The sequence below is a fragment of the Egretta garzetta genome, unplaced genomic scaffold (assembly GCF_000687185.1).
Source record: "Egretta garzetta isolate BGI_Z169 unplaced genomic scaffold, ASM68718v1 scaffold557, whole genome shotgun sequence".
NCBI classification, from domain to species: domain Eukaryota; kingdom Metazoa; phylum Chordata; class Aves; order Pelecaniformes; family Ardeidae; genus Egretta; species Egretta garzetta.
In genome coordinates this window covers 1,053,469-1,076,347 of record NW_009260264.1, presented here as the reverse complement: position 1 = coordinate 1,076,347, position 22,879 = coordinate 1,053,469, and the positions used below count along the sequence as shown (strand labels likewise).

The window sequence follows — 22,879 nt, the reverse complement described above, 5'->3', positions numbered from 1 at the left end:
ATACATGTGTTGTTTTAAACTATCAAAACTCTGTTTCCAACTTTTCAACCATAAAATGAAATATATGTTTTAGTATAGTTGATTAGTATGCTGCATGACTAAAAGAAATACAGTACTGAAACCTAAAACGTTTGATCTGAACACATGCTAACACACCTGCAAGTCATGACAAATGCATTTTCATTTCTTTAATATAAAGCTTGACCACTCAATGCTACAATAGGAAAATCATTGTGTAGTTAACACCAAGCAAAAGCAGCTGACAAGGTTACGTAAAGCTGAAAGACAGTATTTACTTCTGATGGCACTTCTAGCGGATAACAAACTTTTGCAATACATACATGCAATATGAAAGTAAAGTTGAAAGGCTCAAATCCTGGAGGATGCACAGGCCTATATTTTCCAGGGAGCATTTGGATAATTTTTGGCCTTCACATTTACTTTTTTGAGGCTACAGAGTATTTTTGCTTTAACCTACTGCTCATCTCCACAGCCTCCTACAAGACTGAATCAGCACTGCAACTTTCTGCCAACCAGATTAGATGGGAGGACTCCACCTGCCTCCCGCTCCCCACTTTCTTACTCCTACCAGGATGCTGGAAGAATCTAAGATAACTTCTGAACTTAAACCTTCATTGTGCAGTAGCAAATTTAGCTGAGCCCTTTACCCTCAGTATCTGCTAACCTTGCATAAGTCTCTATGTTATTGAGCTGCAAACATTGAAGAAAGAAGACTGAACGTATTTTGATGGCACTGTATTATCTCAGAAATAGCTGATAAAACATCCACACATTTAGGCTGACTCTGGGAGGGCCTTTGAACTGAGACATAATCAGCCTTCAAAGAGTTGATATGCAGGAGAAATTCTCCAGCAATCTCAAAATTCCTCGCAAATGTGTGCTGTTGTACATGAACATCTTGGCCCACAGGTGGTGCTTTTTTACATCCCATGCAGTCTCACCTCCATAAGCCCATCTGCAAAGAGTTTAAATTCCAGCAAAATCTAGCCTTCTTTTTCCTGGTATTAACACTTTAATCATGACCATAGTGTTCTAAAACTATCTTGTAACAGAAACCTTACTGGCTTTTTTTATTTGTCACCTATTAGAATCCACCCTTACTGTTTCTACGTTGCTGTATTTATAAATGTGAGATTATCCAAGCTTGTGATTTAGCAAAAAAAAGAAAATAAAAAACCTTACTTCAGATTTTAAAAATTCTTGTTAAAATATCAAGTCATCAACTTCACATTCATGATCCATTCTTTTGCAGGGTCTTAAAAGCAATTACAGAAGTCCCTTTTTATAAGTCATTTTGCATTTGCTAGTTAATTCCGTATAATTTTTATTGGTATGCATTCTCTGCACTGTTGTCATCTGGATAAAAAGCAGCACAGGAGCTATTAGTGTCTAACTTGACACCAAAAGCAATCTTCTATCTGATCTATAGATTTCATTGGCTATAAGCAAGCTGTGCAGGCAACTAGTACAAAGCAGTATATTCCTATAAAAAGACCACAGACTGCAGAGTACAATTGAGTAGTTAGGTTTGTTTAACTAATTAAGTGTTACCAGGCTGTAGACTGACTTCCTATTTTGCTGAAAATGGTTTGCTCTGCTCTGAAACATTACGCACAAAAAAACCCCACCCCAAAACAACCTAGACCTGCTTTCTCACTACCAAAACAAGCCACTGGCTGTCATTTCATTAGTTCTCTCTTTTACTTTGAGACTAACTAGCGCTCTAGATACCTGCTGGAGGAGCAAGATGAGATGGCCCACCAAACACTGAGAATTAGTCTTTTATGGCATTTTTAGATCTTTGGGAGTAATAGTTCATAGTGGCATCACAGGTGTGTAAGTCTGGAACTACCCTGCCTCTCATGCTTGTCAAGAAAAACATACTTTCTTGATGTAGTCCTAGTTTTCTCACAGTTGGTATGGAAACTTACTTCAACTCAATAACACAGAAAGTTCTTGGTAATTACATGCAGATGACAAACATACAATACCTAATTTTTAAAATGCCTCCTTCTCTTTAGCCCTTGGTAACTACAAGATTTTTCAAAAGTCTTCATTTTTCTGCTCAAAACCCTACTCAGGATATCTAATTATGTTCTCTTGCCACACAAGTTGCAGGTGCTCAGTTTTTCCAGAACTGTGGTGGGTTTAGTCATGAGATTAGCGCAGAAATATGCAGGTTTACTTCAAGCCCAGACCCATAGCTGTGACCAGCAATCAGGCTCTTAGAAGAGGAAACATATGGCTTTGCATTTTCTCTTGTGACTTTCCTAGAAAACAAGAAAGTACACCGCATAACGTGCATGTGCCTTTGTGTTCCCTTAGTTCATTCAGAGAGGCTCTGTGAATGATGCTCTACTTACAGGACCTCATTTTGCTCTCATTAGTGACTAATGGGCCTAATTCCAATGAAAATAGGTCTGTATAACTAGAGTCACAGTTATCTATGGCTCATGGGGACCAGCACTAAAGTCCACCTGAAATCTGATCCTGTGCCAAAGCCTTAAGCCACACAAGAAGTAGAAAGAGTATGGATGTGTAAACCTGCATAAGATCCCTGGAAAGGGATCACAAAATTTGCTCCTGTAACTTAATTTTAATTACTAAATAGTTTCAGAACTAATAAAAATATTTTTGCTCATGTTATTACAGTAGTACTAATGAAATGTCATGTTCCAGGGCATAGGCTGATTAAAAGAGAGGCAGGAAGGGATTTTTCTTCCTTCTGATTGTTTATATTCCAAAATTGTGGAGATAAGTTTGGGGAAAGTACCACATACCTTTGAAGCATGAGGTATTGACTGGAATGAGGCAGTGGGGTTGGTGAATCACACATGAGCTCCATTATGACAAATCCTATGTTTCTATGTAAATGCACAAAGCCCCAGGCAGTAACCTGTGTGACTTAAGGCTGGCCCTACAGATGAGTTTCTGAGAGAAAGATGGTATCAGTTCTCTCAAAACCAAAAATGCTGATATTAAAGTAAACATTTACAAGGGGAACAAGCTATTTAAAGTGCCAGAATAAAATCTCCTCTAATTTTTAAACATAATAAGCACCCACAGTAAGAGATAACTAGACAGTTTGGGTTTGTTTTTTTTTTTCCACTGTGTTCAGAAGAATTCCTAATCTATCAGTCTGGTATGAAAGCCCATTAAAAGTGATACCAAATAGACCACCTCAAGCAAATACTTCAAGCCTAAAAATAGTCAGTGGCACACTTTCAAAATACTTAAAGTTCCAAACTACAAATCTTTATGATATTAATTTCTAAGTAACAATGGATTTAACAAGGACTATTACTGCCTTGCTTTAAAGCACACACCTGTGTTTTCATAAGTAAACATCAATAAAGTCCTGGGGATTGCTGCAGTATTGGTAGTCTATGACTGTTCTGCGCAACTTTTGCTTTGCAGTTAGAAAATTCAGTTTACTGCAAGGATGTATTTAAAAGGATGCTGTGTGAGACTGGCACATCCTACAATTATTGCTGTTTTCTAAAATTGTAAATACGCACCAATTAATGAAATTGTTTTCAAGTAACAGCTAAGCTCAACATTCTGCAAAATTCACCATTTAGGTTGTATTAAACACCCTATCAAGATAAACTGCATCATTTGATATCTGTGGAAAACATTCTAGATGCAATAATACTATCTGCATCTGCAGGATTACAGCACGGGTCCCTCAGTGCTCTGCAAATTTTGCCAAACAAGTATGATCTGTATTGCATGCAGTTGTTTGTTTTGTTGTTTTTTTTTAAATCAGAAGGGTTGAATTAGCTTCTAAAATTATAAATAAGCTTTCTATAATTCTAAAAACCACACTGAACACAAACTCCCTTTGGAGTGACAATTGCCATTCACATTATTGCGAGATTTGAGGTATTCTTGAAGAGAAAAGGCATCAGTGAAGTTGTTGCATCCAGATGTACTGAATCACAGGAACATGTTCAGTTAACTTCACGTCCTATTGAAGAAAAAGACAAGTTTCAGTACCACTATTTTTTTCTAAACTTCTAAATTGGCTTCGCTTCAAGATGGGCACACATTCATGCTGTTTGAAATCCTTCCCTTCACCATCACCACTTAGCTATCTCTTTGGATTTTGAAAGGCACGGAGCCAGCAGGCTACAGCTAACTGTCTCTCGTGTGGGGAAGAGAACAAGTTTTACTTACTATAGAACCACCCGCAATAAAGGCAACCAGCAGAGAGAACTCACGACAGTGGTCTGAGTAGAGTGAAAAATAAGCTCTTCTCCAAGACAGAAATTTCAGCCTTTTTCTACACACAGAAAAGACGGAGGCTACCCACTTTAAAAATAAGACTTAGACAAGTATTTTAGAGTCAAAGACCTTCAGCATGTTATTTTGTTTCTTTGCTCAGTTGTTCAAGGGCTTAATGTGAAAAGCAGGAGTCACTGTGAACTAATATGCCCACTTACTTGGGCTTCCGCTCCTCAATGGTGAAGAACTGCGGCTTCGAGACAACTACAAGACAAACACAGAAGGAAACTCAGGTGTGCTAAAGAACTACACCCGAGAAAGGCACCTGGGAACTCATCAACATTCAGAAGATTTGCACGTTACTCTATCAGTGCAGCTCCACTGCTACAAAGTCAAATTCAACAACTTTCTAGTTTCTCTTTCACACCTTGCACACATACCAAAAAGTGAGTCTTACCCAAAGGCTCTCACATTCTTAATATTCACATTTTAAGTTGAGGGCACCTATGCCAATTTAATAAGATGGGCTAACATTTAGAAAAATACATATAATTTTTACAGAAATGATTCAAAATATTGTGTAACTATAACATAGGCAGAACTTTGCTAAGGTTTCACATATCTTACTAGAATCACCTCAGTTTTTTCCCTTCTGCCCATCCACTACACTGATTTTCTGCTCCTTTGAGGCATTAGAGGATAAATTTAGATTACTAATTCCAGGAGGCAGGGACCATATGCTGTATATGTACTGAAAGATGACTAAAACACTTCCAGATGATGCAACCGGTTATTCAGAAAGGTACTGAAGCAAGGAGGAGTAGAGGGAAAGCATTCAGAGATCCACAGTTGATACTTCTGAGAATTTAACTATTATCTGCTTCTCATCCAGTATCTCCACTGATAATTATACCAGGCAATAACTATCCATCCGTTCAGCTTCGCCTCATTCCAGACCCAGAAAAGGCGTTTATTCCCAATGTTAAAATGTACATGTGGCACATCAGCATTTTTAAAAGACTTCCTACATTCTGAGTTTAAAATACTTGATGCTGTTTATATGACAAGCATTCAGCTGGGGCTTACATGATGAGACAGAAGAGGACTGGTGCTACGGCTGCGGCTTCTGCCTCTACTTCTACTTCTGCAAGACCACTGCAAGAGAAGCGTTTGACAAACCTCTTTTAAGAGACGGCATTTAATAAAGACATACTGGGCAAGCAGACTTGCCATGCTGGAGACAAGGCTTGAGGACAGAGTAAACACAGTAAACTGTCTCCTTAGAACAGGCTCTGCCAACAATCATACATCTGCATAATGAATATGTTAAGGCAAATGGAACTATTAACCCTAAACACAGGATAAGGCACTAAAACCTAACTGATATTTGATATACACAACTCTAGCCATATAGGGAAGAATCAAGAATTTATCTTTTTGAAATTTAAGAGTGTTTAAAACCAGAGACTTCCCTTAACAAAGAGCACGTACCAGAGCTCCTCTTTTTGTGACTGCCTCTCCCTTCACAATTACAACATCATTTTCCATCAGAGCAGGCCATACATGATAGGCCACCAAGGCAGCTGTGAAATCAGAGTCAATACTACGATGGTACCTGTTGAAACAAAGAATACAAGAAATGTCTGTATATAAGTGCCAAAAAAATAAATATGGTGCTTCAAGTAATAAATGCTGATAAAATGCAGAATAGTAGTTACAGCTCACAAACATCTTTCTTGACAATATTTCCTGTATCACAAAAGTAAGTATTCTTTAAGTGAACCAGTAAAACAAATGCATTTATAAGACAGGCTTAGCAGAATATGCTGTCTACTTATAGTGGGAGACACTCCAATAAAGCAGTCTCACACTTCAGAAGGCCACTATACCAGATTCTGGCATAAGCCCCACACAAGCCAGGGTCCTTGGGTCCAATAACAGATTAAATCTCCTGAGCAGTATTTTGGCAAGCATAGTCATCCCATCTTCCTGAAATATCATGCTCAAACAAGACCCCTATAAAGGATATTACAGAAATTCTCTCTCTCAACTACAAAGTTACATCCTAGTATCTTACGAGGCATAAGAGGCAATTCTATCAGCAACTTTTTAGCTAAGAAAAATTATTTTGAAGGCCTGTATTAGCATACCATATATATACCTCCCGAAGTCTGCAATATTGGCTAAATAATACATGTCTGGGTTCGTTGATTGAAACTCAAAACAAATACCAAATAACTGAAATAAAAAATAGCAATGCATCTATACATTAGTAATGTATATACAATAACAATCGATATAAAACAATGTTGTAAACAGACACGAAGCTCTGAATGGGAGGAAGGCATAGGATACAATGAGGTTTGGCCAGCCCTTTTATACAACAGAATCACCCATAACAACAGAGCTATTTTAATTTCTACAAATTTTGCTCCATCTCTGTGTCCCACATATTATGCTAGTCATGTAAACATATATATGCCAAATATTTATCTATGTAGATGGATAGATGTGTGTATATACATCTCCCATAGCAGCACACATAAACATATTACACCCATTTTAAGGCCACACACATCAAGTAGGTGGAGAAAGCATCCCAAGACTATACCATAGCATTGCTGCCTTCTTAATTCAGCCAATAGCTTGGGGTATCAAACAGCTAACTGCCCAGGATCATTAAGTAGCCGTGTATGACTTAGGACTATCCTGTTGAAGGACTACTTTTATCTTCTCTGTTTCTCTCCTTGGTTTCTCAAGCTCTTCCCTATCTGGGTTCCATTCTATTTCAAATTATTATTAGAGACCTCCTTATTGGTGTGGCTTTGCTTGCTTTTGAGAGCAATTTTTTTTGATCTATCAAAACCATTAGTTTGAAGGCACGGAAGTACCCTACAGTTCTCTGCCAGCTAACAAAGCAACCAGCCCTGACCCTATGGAAAAAAAGAAAAAAAACTATGTTACAATGTGCATTTTTGAAAATGCGTATTTTGTTTAAAAAAGTATTTTTCTTTTTGCTCAGCTCTTAAACCAGAAGAGATGGGAGTGTATTAAGGTCCATACATTGTATAGCAGCCACAGCCTGGAGGTCACAGCACACACGTTGATGATCCTGGTATCAGGCATCAACTGCCAGATCTCAGTAACCATGACTTTTACAAAATGGGCCAGAAAGGAGGAACAAAGATGCACACATTTTATAAACACTGGAGGCAGGTAGAGACTAAACAGGGAAAGGAACACTGATGATAATTTTATTCTTAAAGGAAAAATTAAATAAGCTCTAGAGCCTGAAGTTTATCCAGACAATTGATCTGCTGTTCATTAAACAAAGCTGTTAATACTGGTCTACATCCTGGCATTTATATACCATCATAAACCTTAAAGACATACCAAATTCACTACAGACCAGGAATATTTGCCCCAAATTAATATGTAGCATCAATCTTAAACCCTTATATTAATTAGGAAAGAAGCAGACTATACAACCTGATGGATTTTTTTTAACCCAGAGAATCTGACTGAAGATAAAGAGTTCTTACTTGGTCTCACTGAAAAGTTCTCCATCACTACCAAAGGCAATATCAAGAGGAGGAACGAGCGTCTGCATTGAAAAAGCCACACGGCACAACTCTCGAATCAAAGTGCTGATCACAATGAAATCAATTTCTGGTGGAAATGAAATCTTTGGGTTGATGTTCATGGAGCGAATTACTTCCTGAAAACAAACACAATCGAGTAATTTGAGCTCAGTAACACTTTTATCCATGGGCAAGTATGGAAATCCCTCCTAAATACACCTCTCATCTTTCTACATTTAAAAATCAATATAAGAAGCTCACAGCAATGGAGTCTTAGGCTATTCCAGAAAATATTAGCTTCAGAAAGAATTTGCTGTTATTTTAGAAATAATGTATGAGCTACATCATTGATATCAATCCTAGGAGGGAGATGCAGTTTTTCAGTAGAGCACAGAATTTAAGAAAAATATTAAATTTAACCTCAATTTATTTGATTAAGACAGTTACACTGTATCTTGCCAAAAATAGTGTTTTGGCAGGCAGAGACATTCTAGTCATAGGCAAATAAAACAAGGGATTACTGGGCCATACCACAATATTATTTTGGAAAATAAACTGCTGTGAGACATAAAATCCATGCAATAAACTTTTTTTCCTTCTTTAGGTTTTGTGCATTTCTAATTTACACACTCTGAATTTATTAGCTACTGAAATGTATCAACAAGTCACTTCCCCACTGCCCTCAACTTACATTCACACTGGCTTGAATATCATACAGATCCTCATGACGAACTATATAATCCAGGACAGTGTCTTCAAGTGACTCAGGCCCCGAGTGACCTAGAGACAGAGTCTCTCTTACACGTATTTTGAACTGCCTGTAGGCCATCTTTGCTTCATGAAAAGACTCCTGCAAACATAAAGAACATCTAGTTAAATCCAGGAGACCATGATTAATTTTTTATCAATTGTCTGCAAGGATGAACTTAACCCAGTATCATCACTGCAAGGAGGAATATAAAACGCAGCTGTAAAAGTGAAAGTTAAAAATTGTATTCATCTGGGAGAGCTTCTCTGATTAAATCAAGTGTGATTACCTAACCCTCTATATTTATGTAGGATTCCATCACACATCCACAATCAATGGAATCACATTCAAAGATATCAAGAGCAGAATTCAGTAATAGCATTTTATGTGCCACAGCCTAGCATGTCAGAGGGAGCACCTCTTGTCTGTTGCAAAGAAAGGTTGAATTGGAGAGTGTAAACTGAATTACATTGGTGGGAAAAAAACTTCAGTAAGTTAAACGTGCTTGGGGTCACACACATTAAGAGACACACTGCCTCTCTGGCACAGGTATGTACTACATGAATTTCATAGACAAGATTCAATACAAAAGAACGAAAACAAATCTCTTCAGACTGAGCTCAGAGTAAACATGAGGTACCTAGGTAATTCCAAGGGACCCAATAGAACTGGAAAAGCACATAGCTACAGGCAAAAGGGAAGCATGATATGGACAGATTTTTAGCTTTCTAAAACACAGTCTTCCCAAAAGAATTCATCTAAACGAAGTGGCATTGTTTAGTGCAGGAATCATCTACCTTTCAGAGCCAGTCATCTTATGCACCCCTTTTAGCACCTGTACTGTAGATCACTGACCCTGTTCTAATGATGGGACAGGACAGTCAGAAAAGGACACTAAATTGAGAGTTCAATGTAAAAGCATGAGGGAAAGAAAGGAAAACCAAAAGAGAAAAAAAAAAGAAGTTTTCTTCTCAGTACTTCACAGAAATGCTAATTTGCACACAATTTAATGCAATCCAGCCATAATATTTTATAAAACACTTCTGGCCTGTAAAACAAGAAATATTCTTTTCTTACCACAGCTGCAATGTATATTATCCTCTGCACCATCTCCATGTCACTGATGTATGTCCTCAAAAGGGTCTCTGCATCCAAGCGTTCTTGAGCATAAATGTCACCAAAGCGAGCTACCAGGCAGGCACGACGTGAAGCATTTGTACGTCTGGCTCGGCCAGGTGAGCAGCTCCTCAGGGGAAGCAGACTAGGTGACTTGCTCTCACTGTGCCTTGGGGAAGGAGAGCGGCTCCTTGCAAGCCTACAACAGACATGTAAAGAAGCATGAGGTCACTTCCCCATCCTCAGATGCTTTTACCTAGTGCACAGAGTTTTGTGTCAATTTAGTTATTACCAAGGTAAGCTGAGATTTTGAGCCAACATAATTAAAGAAATAAAGCTGCAGCTGGTTAGCCTAATAGGAAGGCATTTGTGTCAATACATTTTATGGGCTAGATCCTGAACAATAAAATTAAATTCCTAAAGTGTGTACAGCCAAGCACTTTGTTCTGGGCAAACACTTTTAACTAGTAATACTTTGGAGATTTGTTATTCTTCCAGTACTGCTGAAGAGTTGTAAAGTCAAACAAGTGAGAATCTAACAAGTTCTGCCCTGTAATGATACACCCTTCAAAGAGGACATACAAACAAAAAACCTAACCATTTCTTTTTATCCTGTACAGTTGCTCTCAATGTATTTTGTAAAGCTGCTCTCTCTGCTGTTTTGCCAGAAACTTAACATAGCTGCCTGAAATTAAAACATTCGGGCACTAGAAGAAATCAGTTAGAGTTTATGTTCCTTCATAACAAAGCATGAATTCCCTCAATTCAAAACAAGGAGGGAATTCATGCTACCCAACATGAACAATTTCTCTGATTCAGTGACTTCTCTGAATAATGCCTCTACCTGCTCTGAAGAACAGACTTTTGGGCATCCAGGATAGCAATCTCATCACGCAGTATTTGAATCTGCTGCTCATAGTCATTCAGACGATCTAACTTCCTCAGGGCGTCCTTCTCTTGGGCACGGGAAGTCTTCAGACTTAACCACACAGAGTAAAGTCAGTCACAGGATGTCCTTCTACCAATGCAAACTATCTATCAATTAATCCTCATCATCAAACAAAAAGAACAGAAAAAGAGGAGAAATATTGAACAAGCTCCTTATGCTGAAGTACAGGGAAATCAAGAGTTTGAAAAAAGCATAATCCAAAGCATACTCCTAATTACTTTTGGTGTCCTTACACTACCTCAGATGGTGAGGTCTAAGAAAGAAACTATTTTCTTTCTCGTGTTTAAGATGTTAACTAAACCGGCTTGGTTTTCTTTCCTACAGTGAAACTATTTTCTTTCTCGTGTTTAAGATGTTAAACTGTAGGAAAGAAAACCAAGCTGGTTTAGTTAAGACTCTAGGTAATTTCTTACATCAGGTCCTTGGGTTCTTTTCTTTGCTGGAATATATTAGTCAGTCAAAGGATATCACCAGTGACGTTATTCGAGTAATACCAAAAGCTAATGATTCACAGAATCATAGCATGCTTTGGTTGGAAGGAACCTTTAGATGTCATCTAGCCCAACCCCCCTGCAGTGAGCAGGGACACTTAACTAGATCAGGTTGCTCAGAGCCCCATCCAACCTGGCCTTGAATGTTTCCAGGTACAAGGCCTCCACTACCTCCCTGGGCAACCCATTCCAGTGTTTCATTACCCTCATTGTAAAGAATTTCTTCCTTATATCCAGTCTATTCCTCTCCTGCTCGCCTCAAGACAAGCAGTGTTTCTTAAACATTGGCAGACAGCCAGTTAAGCAAGTTTATCTGCTGTCCTTTACTCTTACTTAATGGTAGAAAGTATCCCAACATCTCTGCTTTCCCTCCTAACATGGATATTACTGCTTTCCTCTTTCCAAAAGGGGGCGGGGGGGAAGATGCTTTCTATTCATTTTGGAGGCATGCAGTCTGTCCTTCCTTTTTGTTACTGAAGGACCCTGGTGAGATTTTTGAGGATCTGAACCAATGAAAGCTGTAACACCTATCAATTAACAAGCTTCCTGTTCAAACCTTTTAAGGAACAGGCTGACTGAGAGGACGGCGGGTAATAAGGCCGGCGCATCTGCTTAGAGGAGAGACTGTCCTTCTAACCTCGGTAGGAAAAGCTGCAGATACTATTACAGTCCCATAGACTTCCCTAGCCAGCTCCTCCAGCAAGGACTTCTAGCAGAGTAGTAGTAAAAAGCGGCTAAAGAATTCTATTTTAAAGAACAACTGGGAAAGGAAAGTAATTTGGCAAAATGAGTTCTAGAGACAGGGATGGAAGAAAATCATTATGTACCCCAAAAAAAATAGTTGAAAAAACACCCCTATGTAATATACAACACACTAGTTAGGCTTTCCTTAAATTGCCATGATGGTCAATGCAGACAGACAATGCAGCGTTAACAACTACCCAACCGAAAGGATAAATTAAAAGTAATAATTTCACTTTTACATTATTTTCTTTTTGTTATTTACACCTATTCACATGGGGGTTTTCAGAAAGTTTTAAAGCAATTTTTGATGGTCTTTATTTCACTTCTGTGAGATCCACAAAGCTTCATCATGACCACAGATAATGATTACAAACACAAACAGATGCTTAATTATAGGTCTGCCTTTATCAGCAGAGGGGGGAAAAAACAAACAAAAAACACCAAACAGGAGACCACATGACAGACTGAAACCAGCAGAAATACCTGCATCTTTCATTGTTCATCACAAGTCACATGGTAAGTCACAAACACAAGAAAAGCCACCACCGAAAATGGATGTTTGTTTCTTTGTAGGAAACACTAAATACCAGAAGAAAAAAAAACCCAACTTTAAGACAGACACATTTATGAATTATGAATGCTGACTTTTGTGAGCCTTAACACTAATCCTTTCCATGCTAATTAAATCTATGCAGTATTCAGAGTTTCTCCTGTCTTATTGTTCATTTACTCAACTGCTAAATATTAATCTGAAATGAAGAGAGCATTATCATCTTTCTGTTAAGGTTAAAGAGATGTAGATGCTACCAAAAAAATAATGGGAGCAAACAAGGCAAAATATAGTTCTCAGAAAAATCAGAACAGTTTTTATAATCCACTTTTATTTTAAGGCTATAACTAGTGTTTTAAGCTCCACCATCAAACCATTTTAAAATAAAATGGGCATCTTCAACCAGTTTCTCAGGAGAAAATACAACAGCCTTGAGAATTCGTGTCAAGTATCTGCTTAACGCTGTTTGGATAAAGCAGCCCACTGGTACCCTCCAGTTTCAAACAATTCATTAACAATATAGTCCCTCACGGTTCCCCCAGTCCTTGGGCTAAGCCCAACTCATTCAGTCTGATTGCCTTGAAATTTGAGGCAAGAACAACTCTACCTGTGTAATTTTTGGCCAGATGCCTGTTTAACCTATTTTTAAGAGCTCCCTGCACTAGCAACACTACAAGGTCTTGAGGTAACTGATTCAAGCTACCATATTGGCTGTTATTAATTGCAACTATGTTTATCAAAACTTCTTCCTTCCAATCTATACAAGTCCTCCATACAGCAGATCAAAAAGGAAGAGTCCTCTTGACCTCATTAACTTCAAAGTGAGTTGTCTGGCTTTGTTACGTTTGATTAGACCATGGCACAAGTCTAAGCACCCTAGTAGTAAGCTTCCATTTATAATAGTACTAATAGGATTTTGTTCAGTCTGTGTACAACAACAGTTTTAGTACGCTTTATTTTTTGTCTTCCCCAGAAGAACTTCCAATTACTTTTAAACATTGATTGTTACTAATTTTAAAAATGTGTATTTTCCTTCATAATTCTGCAGTAAATAGATAAATCCTGTTATAATTAATATCTTGACATGATATACTGGCTATAGAATTTAATTATATTGAGTCTAGACCACATTTGCTCTAACAGCCCGGGAGACCAAGATGTCTTGTAAAACATGCTTTGATTTAAGTATGCAAGACAGACAGACTATAGACAAGAGGAATGAGATCATCAGCTATTCCAAAAGTCTCAAAAATCAACTTTACAGACAAAGATGCAAAGGACGCTCCTGGCAAACTGTTCCTTGTGTAAAAAAAAAAAAACCTGCCCTAAATGTCACAGATCAGTCCTGACCTCACTTCCTCTACTTTTAGGATTTTCGTTTTGACAGGCAGGTGAAGACTAGGCAAATATGATTCCACCCAACTAAAAGGGTTCAAATTTTGAAAAGATAATTCACAGAACATGAAAAATAGCACCTTTGCTTCAATCAAAAGTTGAACACCCATGCAGAAGATGCAAATGTAGAGTGCCAGCTAAATTGAGAGCAAACGTGAACCATAAGCATGTAGAGATTATGGAATTCCTGAACTCACAGGAAGACAGGAATGTTTTGCTTTTCTGTCATTAGAACAAATGGCCACATGAATTTCTGTCCAGTCTGCATGAAGACCTACACATGGGAATTGTGAGATGCTTTATTCCCTGCTAATAGTTTTAATTGGGAATAGAGCAGTCAGATTATATCTAAGAATCAAGGAGTTATATGAGTTACTTTTCAGCCAACAAATCAAGAGCCCATTTTATGGGAACATGAGTTTATACCCCAGGTAGCCATCCAAAAAGTTAAAATCCAAAGCGATCAACACTCGCTAGGAAAGTCCATGGATTAAATCTGGCAATTAACATTATTCTAGAAGAAATTATAAACATCCAGAGATGAACAAGTGATATTCAACTTGATATTGGAAGTAGAAGCTATAATGGCCTGATGGTTTTTTGTTTGCTTATCTTTATCAGGAGTAGCTCATCCTCTCAGTTGCCCTAAAAGGAAAGGTAAACTTGTGGACAGTTATATCCTTTCCCACAGTCTAAGCAGCAAATACAAGTTTCTTCCATTTTTAAGAGCAGCAATGTTATTTAACTGAAAGGCTGCGTTTAACAAGTCTGACTATATTTCTGTTGCTGAAATGTCAGTTACCACAATAATTCACATGCTGTTGGAATTAATTTCAACTACCTTTGTATTCTTTTCTGACAATATAACACACACCAAAAAACCTACAGAGACATGGGCTACACTTCATAACAGTGAATAATTATTACTGCTTCTAGAACTGCCTGTAGGTCAAGGACCCCTGTATTGAAATGGAAAGGTAGGTCCCCCAGCTGCACCCTTACTGATCCAAGTTAACTTCCCAGATGTGACCAAATCACTTAGAAACTCAAAAAAAAAAAAATGTTTTTAAACCAGAAATGTTGAGGTTACCAATAGCCATTACTTCTGTGCAGACAGGCAAAAGGATTTGACAAAAACGGTCTAAAAGAAAAAGCCGTAGAAAGAACTTTATCTTAAGATAAACAGACTGAAGTGTCTTGTATTTAACACACACACTAGTTCCAAGAGCATCATATCAAATTGCAAACAACAGTTTCTGGCAATATTCAGAATACTGTTCTCTCCTATTTAACTTCATCTACAAAATTCAAATGCTATCAAGCTGCCAGTTTCAAAGTAATCCTTCCTCTATGCTAAAGAGAAAAGGATAGAAGTTCAGCCATAAGGGTTCGTTTCACATGGAACTACTTAGCTAATTCTCTCTCTATAATACTAACAAACAAAGCCACAGGATGTTAAGGAGCTAGACCTATTTTTTGCTATAGAATAGCACAGTGTAGAATAAACAGAACCCACTCAGGTAAATGACAGACTGTGTCTCTGCATGCTGACTTTCTGCCACAAACACCCCAAGAGTCAATTTTTCTTACGCTGCTTTTAGTTGAACAATTTCATCTTCTGCTGCCAAAAGAGTAGTGGCTGATTTGGTCTTTGTGTCTTCAAGAGCCAACTGGGTTTTTGCCAGACTGCAAGAAAAATTAATAGCCTTCATGGTAAAGGCAGAGATTCTACCGAAGAATTTAATATGACAAACTGACTATTTAAGCAGGCCAAGTCCATACCAATTTAACATATGAAAACAATCACAGTGGGCTTTGTGCAGACTATCAGCACACAAATAGCTTAGAAAAAGTCATCGCTGACTGCACAATAACAGAATTGGTTTACTACAACCCACTGTTTTCTTCACCGAAAGGGTTGTCAGGCTCTGGAATGGGCTGCCCAGGGAGGTGGTAGAGTCCTCATCCCTGGAGGTATTTAAAAGAAGGATAGATGAGACATGGTTTAATGGTGGGATGGCAGGGTTAGGTTAAAGGTTGGACTCGATGATCTTAAAGGTCTTTTCCAACCAAAGTGATTCTATGATTCTAAGACTCAATTCCAGTTTCTCCATCAATTCCAACAATTTACAGCATTCAGAATGACTTCCCTGTCCATAGATAGGGTATCTTGGGACATGAATTCTCGTCCTCCTGCACCTGTCCCCTGCCTGACAATAACTACACAGTCATGACTCCATACTGCATCACCCTGAAAGGATCAGTTCTGAAACTTTCACATGTGAAAATGAAAGTTTGAATCTTGAATTATGAAGATTATTATCCACTCAATCACCTCTGCTTGAACTACCTCTTCCCAACCCTCCACCTTCCAGACTTCTACCTTTGCAAACCACAGCCAACACCTCTCTGACCTGACTGCACAAAGAAATGCAACCCACAAAACTGTACAAAAGCTTTACCACCAATTTCCCACTTCTTGCAGGAGCTAGCCCAAACCAACTTTTTCTTGTACTGCAAACTGCCACATACTCACTCCAATTTGTAGCAATGAGTAACTTGCCTTGTACTTCTCACCTTGACTATCCAACACTTTCCTCCAGCTCATCAAGTAAGCTCTTTCTATCCATTCAGGAGCATAGGATTAAGTGCCTCCCCTCTGAACCAACCTTTATATATACCTGAACCACAGAATGGCTGAGGTTGGAAGGACATCTGGAGGTCATCTTGTCCAACCCCCCTGCTCAAGCAGGGCCACGTCCAGACAGCTTTTTAATATCTCCAAGGATGGAGACTTCACAACCTCCCTGGGCAGCCTGTGCCAGTGCTCAATCATCCTCACAGTAAAAAAGTGTTTCCTGATGTTCAGAGGGAACCTCCTGTGTTTCAGTTTGTGCCTACTGCCTCCAGTCCTGTCACTAAGCACCACTGGAAATAGCCTCGCTCTGTATTCTTTACACCCTCCCTTCAGGTTTACACGTTAATAAGATCCACTGATCTCCCATAACTCTTCTAGTCTAGTTCAAAATATCAACAGAAGACAACTCTTTTGCTTATTAAACCTTCGAGGCTGGAATTATTTCGTAAGATTGCATAATTCTGGCAAACCAGCTGAAATGCCAAGAACAAAAAACCCTCTCTTTTCTTCCAAATGTTGTCGGGTCCTTCTCTGTCCCGTCTCATCACTTTTGATGTTTAATGTAGGTCACAAGATTTTTTTTGTCTTCTTGCCTTCTTTTCAAGGGGATGCACTGATCTTTAACTCACTCAGAGTTGACTGAGGGACTTTTTTTGCTAGTGAAAAATTAGAATGCCTGCATTCATCCAAGATGAGACATAACAGATAATAATACACACTGGCGAATAAGGGAAGAGCAACTGATGTCATCTCCTTTGTCTTCTGTAAGGCCTTTGACATGGTCCTACACAACATCCTTGTCTCTAAATTGGAAAGATATAGATTTGATGGATGGACTAATTGACAGGTAAGGAATTGGCTGGATGGCTCCATCCAGAGAGTTGCAGTCAATAGCTCAATGTCCAAATAGAGATCAGTGACAAGCAGTATCCCTCAGGGGTCTGTATTGGGACTGGTACTGTTCAGTATCTTCATTAATGACACTGGCAGCAGGATTGAGCACACCTCTCAGCAAGTTTGTGGGGGAAAAATGGATTAAGAGCAGCCCGGTAGAAGAGGACTTGGAGATAGTGGTAGATCAAAAACTAGAAGAGAGCTGCCAACGTGTGTTCGCAGCTCCAAAAGCCAACCACATCCTGGGCTGCATAAAAAGAAACACAGCCAGCAGGTCAAAGGAGGTGATTCTCCCCCTCTACTCCCCTTTCATGAGACCCCACCTGGAGTACTGCATCCAGCTCTGGGGTCCCTGGTACAAGACAGATATGGACTTGTTAGAGGCAGGTCCAGAGGGGGGCCACAAAAATCAGAGGGCTGGAACATCTCTCCTATGAAGAAAGGCTGAGACAGTTGGGATTGTTTAGCTTGGAGAAAAGGCTTCAGAGACACCTTACTGCAGCCTTTTAATACTTAAAGGGGGCTTACAAGAAAGGTGGAGAGAGATTTTACTTTTTACCCCTGTCCTATTGATAGGACAAGGGGTAAGAGTTTTAAACTAAAAGAGAAGATTTAAATCGGATTCAAGGAAGAAATAATTTACAGTGAGGGTGGTGAGACACTGGAACAAGTTACCCTGAGAAGTTGTGGGTGCCCCATCCCTGGAAGTGTACAAGGTCAGGTTGGATGGGTCTTTGAGCAACCTAATCTAGTGGAATATGTCCCTGCCAAGAGCAGAGGGGACTAGATGATCTTTGATGGTCCCTTCCAATCCAAACCATTCTGTGACTCTACAATTCTATGACAGCAGGAGACATCTGCAAGATTAGGATACAGGATAAAATAGTCTTGAATGCCTTTCCTCTAATCTAGCTAATACAGTTTGCAGTTCTGAGAACTTGATATTCTTGGAATCACTTAGTAAGACCATTAAATTACATCACTTACTGTACTGACCCAAGGACTATGAACATTCATTGTTCTCATGGTAATAAGATGCATGAGAAAGTGTCTGTCACTTGGAGCTACCTCTGAAATAGCCCTGCAGTGACACTAACTGCACAAATTTGTTTCTGAAGCAATTAAGTAATTTTGAGACTACCAAGCTCCACAAAATGTGTTTTATGCAACTGGACAAAACCTTTTCAGTCCTAGTCACTTATTCAGAAGTCTGTCTCTCTTTCTTGCTCCACCATACCACATGTTCACATACTGATTACATACCATAACTAATTACAACATGTTGTAGGTTCTTCAGTAAGTGTTGCACTATAGCTACTCAATTGATTTTTATCAAGGCTTGCTCAGCATGCAACAGATCATTGACTGTAATTCCACTGGGATAGTCATGCACTACACAAAACCCTTTTGTCTAGAATACTGGCATGTTTTCCAGCTCCTGTGCCAGAAGCAAAACCTACCAAGTCAATTTATGAATGCAGGTACGACTGTGTCATTTGTAACCTACTTTGGACACACACAGACAATCCAGAGCCTAGATGTACTTTGAAGCTCTGATTTTAAGGCAGAAATGTAACATTTTACAAATCTCTATCGGTATTTAGATGTCAAGAGAAATGTATGGCTTGTTGAAAAACAAAAAAAAACAGCAAAAAGAATCACAGTTAATTCCCCTACTCCTGTTGCACATGGTTGAGCTGTAGACGAGTTGAAGTCAGTTCTTCCTGCAGCTCTTGTAGTTGAAGAGTCTGACTGCTGGCTAGCTCTCTCAGCTGCCTCTCTTTCTCAAATGAATCCTACAACAAAACACAAAATCACGCTGCTTGAGTGTTCTACCTTACCAAATCCTTCAGCAACGCAGTATAGCATTATTAGCAGATGTATTTCTAAACATTTCAGTAAAGACCATTTCTGAAGAAACTGAATACAAAAGCAATTGTATACCTTCTAGAGATATAAGCAATACCTTCCAGGCACACAAAACAAAGACTCAATTATAACAGGAAAAATATTCACTTCATTTACATCTCATGATGGAGAATATGGAAGGTCTGCATATGCAGATTTACTATCTGTATACACATCATCCGAACAAAGTGTTTCTTGCAGATGTGTTGCATGGGGTATTTTTCTAGTCAGTCATCTTCTGACTGACTATATCACCAACTCCAGTAAAGTTTTTGGGAATTCATGTACACAAAATAACAAAGTTATTAGAACAGAGGAGGCAATTATTGTCATTCCAGAAAGCACACTACTATACATGCACCTCTGTCTTTAACAACCTATAGATTTGCCTGACACTACTGGAATTACATAAGTAACTGCGCAGCAGGCCTTTCTTTACATTTTGAATGTCGCATGCAATGACAAATCCATACCTGGTATACTGTCATTTCATAACATTATTTTACATCTTGGGATTTTTTGGCAGAAGCCTACTCCTGCAATACACTAGAATCTGACTCTCAAGGGCTATCACTTTTCATTTGTCCCTATTTTAATTGTGAAAAATTTTGACAGAAAAGATGTAAAAAACGAGAAGTCAGAAAGCATGGAGACATCACTATCAAGTCTCAAGATACTCAATGTTTTCCCCTTGTCCGCATCAACCAATGCTTTTATTTTCTTTCAAAGCACAAAGATACAGCAGATCTGTCTTTCCTGTCAAACTCTTAGTACTACAACCCCTTCAGTAAATATCAAATGTATATTAACTCCAAAATTCAAGTCAGGCATGTAGTGGCATCATGATGGACATGAGCACTTTGGGGTCTTTTCCTTTCTGGAGATATTATAATGCCCAGATACTAAACAAAGATTTTTTTTTTTTCTTCACAAAAATAAAAGGATCTCACAGATAAATGCATGGAGTTTATACACACCTTCAGCTTACACATGTATTTTCACATAGTGTTAGGTTTCTACTAATAGACATATGGCATAAACACTTCTATGATGTCTTTACAAATGTAAACAGCATAGTTCTTCACCTAGAAAAGGAAAACAGTACAAGAACAGAGCTTCTCTTACAAAGCAAATTCCTCCATATTGTCACTCGCTGTGCAACAGCACAAGCCCTAGAAGGTCAAAAGGTCTTTGATTTCCCTTCAAAGGAAGCACAAGATGAGAGAGAGAAATAGCATAGCCATCTCCATGAGCAACTAAGGACATATTTCATGAAGCACAATCAGGGAGGGAGGCTAGTATTAACAGAAAGCCATTAAAGCTCTCCTGCAGGTATAAATTCACACCATTCTTTTCTCTTAAATTTCCTACATACCTGAGTCAGAGAGAGGTTGGTTTCAAAGAGCCTTCCTGAAGTAGCACAGGAAAAACAAGTCCCTAGCCATGGCAGGAGACGAGTTTTTATTGTTTCCACACCTGCATAATGCCCTCCTAAGAAAATACATTAAGAAACTGTGAGAACACTTACAGAAAGAGCCAGAGTTTGAAAAGATGACACATGTGAAAGGCGTTACTAATAAGACAAGACACTGACTTACCTTCTTGAGATGTTTCATTGAGGATTGTGAAGAGCTGCCCTTGAATCTCAGAGTTCAATTCTATTATTTCACAGCATCGGTTCAAATTCTGATCACAGGAATTAATCTGTAAATTAGTGTGTATTTGTGTATTAATATATCTGCCTGGGCTTTCTTACTTAAAATGACTCCTGTTATGATCATGACTTTTTTTTCCTGTAATTATATCTTCATAACCTTTTCTTACTGCATCCACTAGAATACTCATCTTTAAAAGATTCACATTGTCAATAGGCAAAAAACCAAAGACATCAGGACTTCTATTACCCAATTAATTCACTACTTGAAAAAACTTACACCTTTCCCCATTCATGAAGGAGATGCAACCACAAATATCTCTAAAAGAAGAATCATAATAATTGTGGATCTGTGCTAAAATCTTTCAACACAGAGTTTTTAAAATATTAAGATAGGAGATTGTTGGATGAAAAAACCTATCAGTCCAAAATCTGATTTTCCATATTAGCTGAAATAATACGTATAAGGCTATTAGCTTGCTTTGCCAACAGCCACATGAGGCCTCCATGCAATTTCACCTGATTTAAAAGAGTTACTAACTGAAACAAATACTACTGAAGAACAGGCAAAATCCACCTGTTATGCCTAGGAAACAACGGAATAGCAAAACTATACCACCTTCAGCAAAAGCAATTCTGAAAAAGGAGTTGATGGGGTTAATCTGTCCAGGATGCTACCACACCTGCCAGGAGAACACATACTTTGTACCTGCTTCCTCAACCTTTATCTGTAACCTGAGCATCATCTTCAGTGTAGATCACCCTCTAGGCCTTCAGGCTTTAGTGGCTCCGTATGGTTTTTACAAGCTTCCAAACCAGCTAAAACTCCCACCCATGCACCTGTCAGCTTGCATTTTTGATTGCTGCAACACGCTTTCCTCTGGCCTCAAGGAGCACAGTCTCACCCCACTAACCTCCACAAGAATAGCACTTCTGCAGGGGTGCATTTTTCCAGCTCATTACACTGACATAACAGCCACAGTACTTCCATCTGCCACTTCCTCCTTTTCCACAGCGGCAGCCTGAAGCTGCTCATCTTCATTTCCCGAGACCTCACAGACTACCCTCACCTCGCTTATTATGGAGAGTTCAGCTCCCGCTATTGCTCAGCCCCCCTGAGGTCTAGCTCCACCATCCATTTCGAATATTTTAAAATGAGTGCCTATGTTCTTCCTCCTCTGGTGTCCTGCACCCTGTGGTAGCTTTACAAGCTACCCTCAAACTCCTCCTTAAAACCATCCTTTGCCATGCATCCTGCAGAGCGATTGACTGGCCACTAACATGCTGTACCTCCTACATATCATGAAGTAAAAAAAAAAAAAAGAGCTGGCTTCCCTTGAAAAGGCTGTGTCGCTGCCTTTCCTCACCAACCACAGTACACTGTAGATGCTTACAGGCTCGTGACCAAACCAACCATCAGTGTCCTGAAGCTAATGAAACCCGATGACACAGGAGTGACAACCCTGTCAAGACTGTTTCTGCTGAGAAAAGTCCCAATTTTCAAATCTCGGTTCCCTTCATCTCATCTTGCCCTGAATTTTACACCTTCTCTCCTGCTGTTTTGCCTCCTCAATCTCCTGTTACCTCATCCTCCTCTGTGCAGCAGCCTCTCCATTCTAACAGGTTGCCCACCCGGAACAGCCAGGAAGCTGGATGACCCCGTTCTCACTTTCAGCATCCTTTTCCCTCGCATTTTCCTGACAGTTCCCAGGCCACAGGCAATTCCTTCTGAGCACACCCTCACCCATGGTCCTTGCCCCTGCTGGCCTTTTACCACAAAACTCTTTTCTGATCCAGACTCGGTCATTACAGCTCAAATAACACTTTTAACCTCCAGTCCTTGCTTTCAGCAAACCTTTTTACGGGCAGAAAACAGCTGAAGCTCCGAGTGCCACAGGCAGCTAAAATTGTGATAACGGGGTGCAGGCGTGGGTCAACGTCCCAAACCGGCCTTTTGAACCCC

General features: G+C 39.1%; 1 protein-coding gene across 1 annotated transcript; it reads right to left on the bottom strand.

Moving 5' to 3' along the window:
• Window positions 1-264: 264 nt before the first annotated feature.
• Window positions 265-21,958, bottom strand: SPATA18 (spermatogenesis associated 18). Its single transcript, XM_035897703.1, has 12 exons — window positions 21,902-21,958; window positions 20,861-20,966; window positions 20,638-20,753; window positions 19,032-19,150; window positions 10,538-10,672; window positions 9,655-9,892; window positions 8,521-8,679; window positions 7,791-7,966; window positions 5,740-5,863; window positions 5,335-5,403; window positions 4,467-4,512; window positions 265-3,991 (listed from the first exon to the last, which is right to left on the bottom strand). Exons 1-12 carry the CDS (start codon window positions 21,956-21,958, stop codon window positions 3,975-3,977), a joined length of 1,362 nt encoding a protein of 453 aa, XP_035753596.1. The 3' UTR covers window positions 265-3,974.
• Window positions 21,959-22,879: the final 921 nt, after the last annotated feature.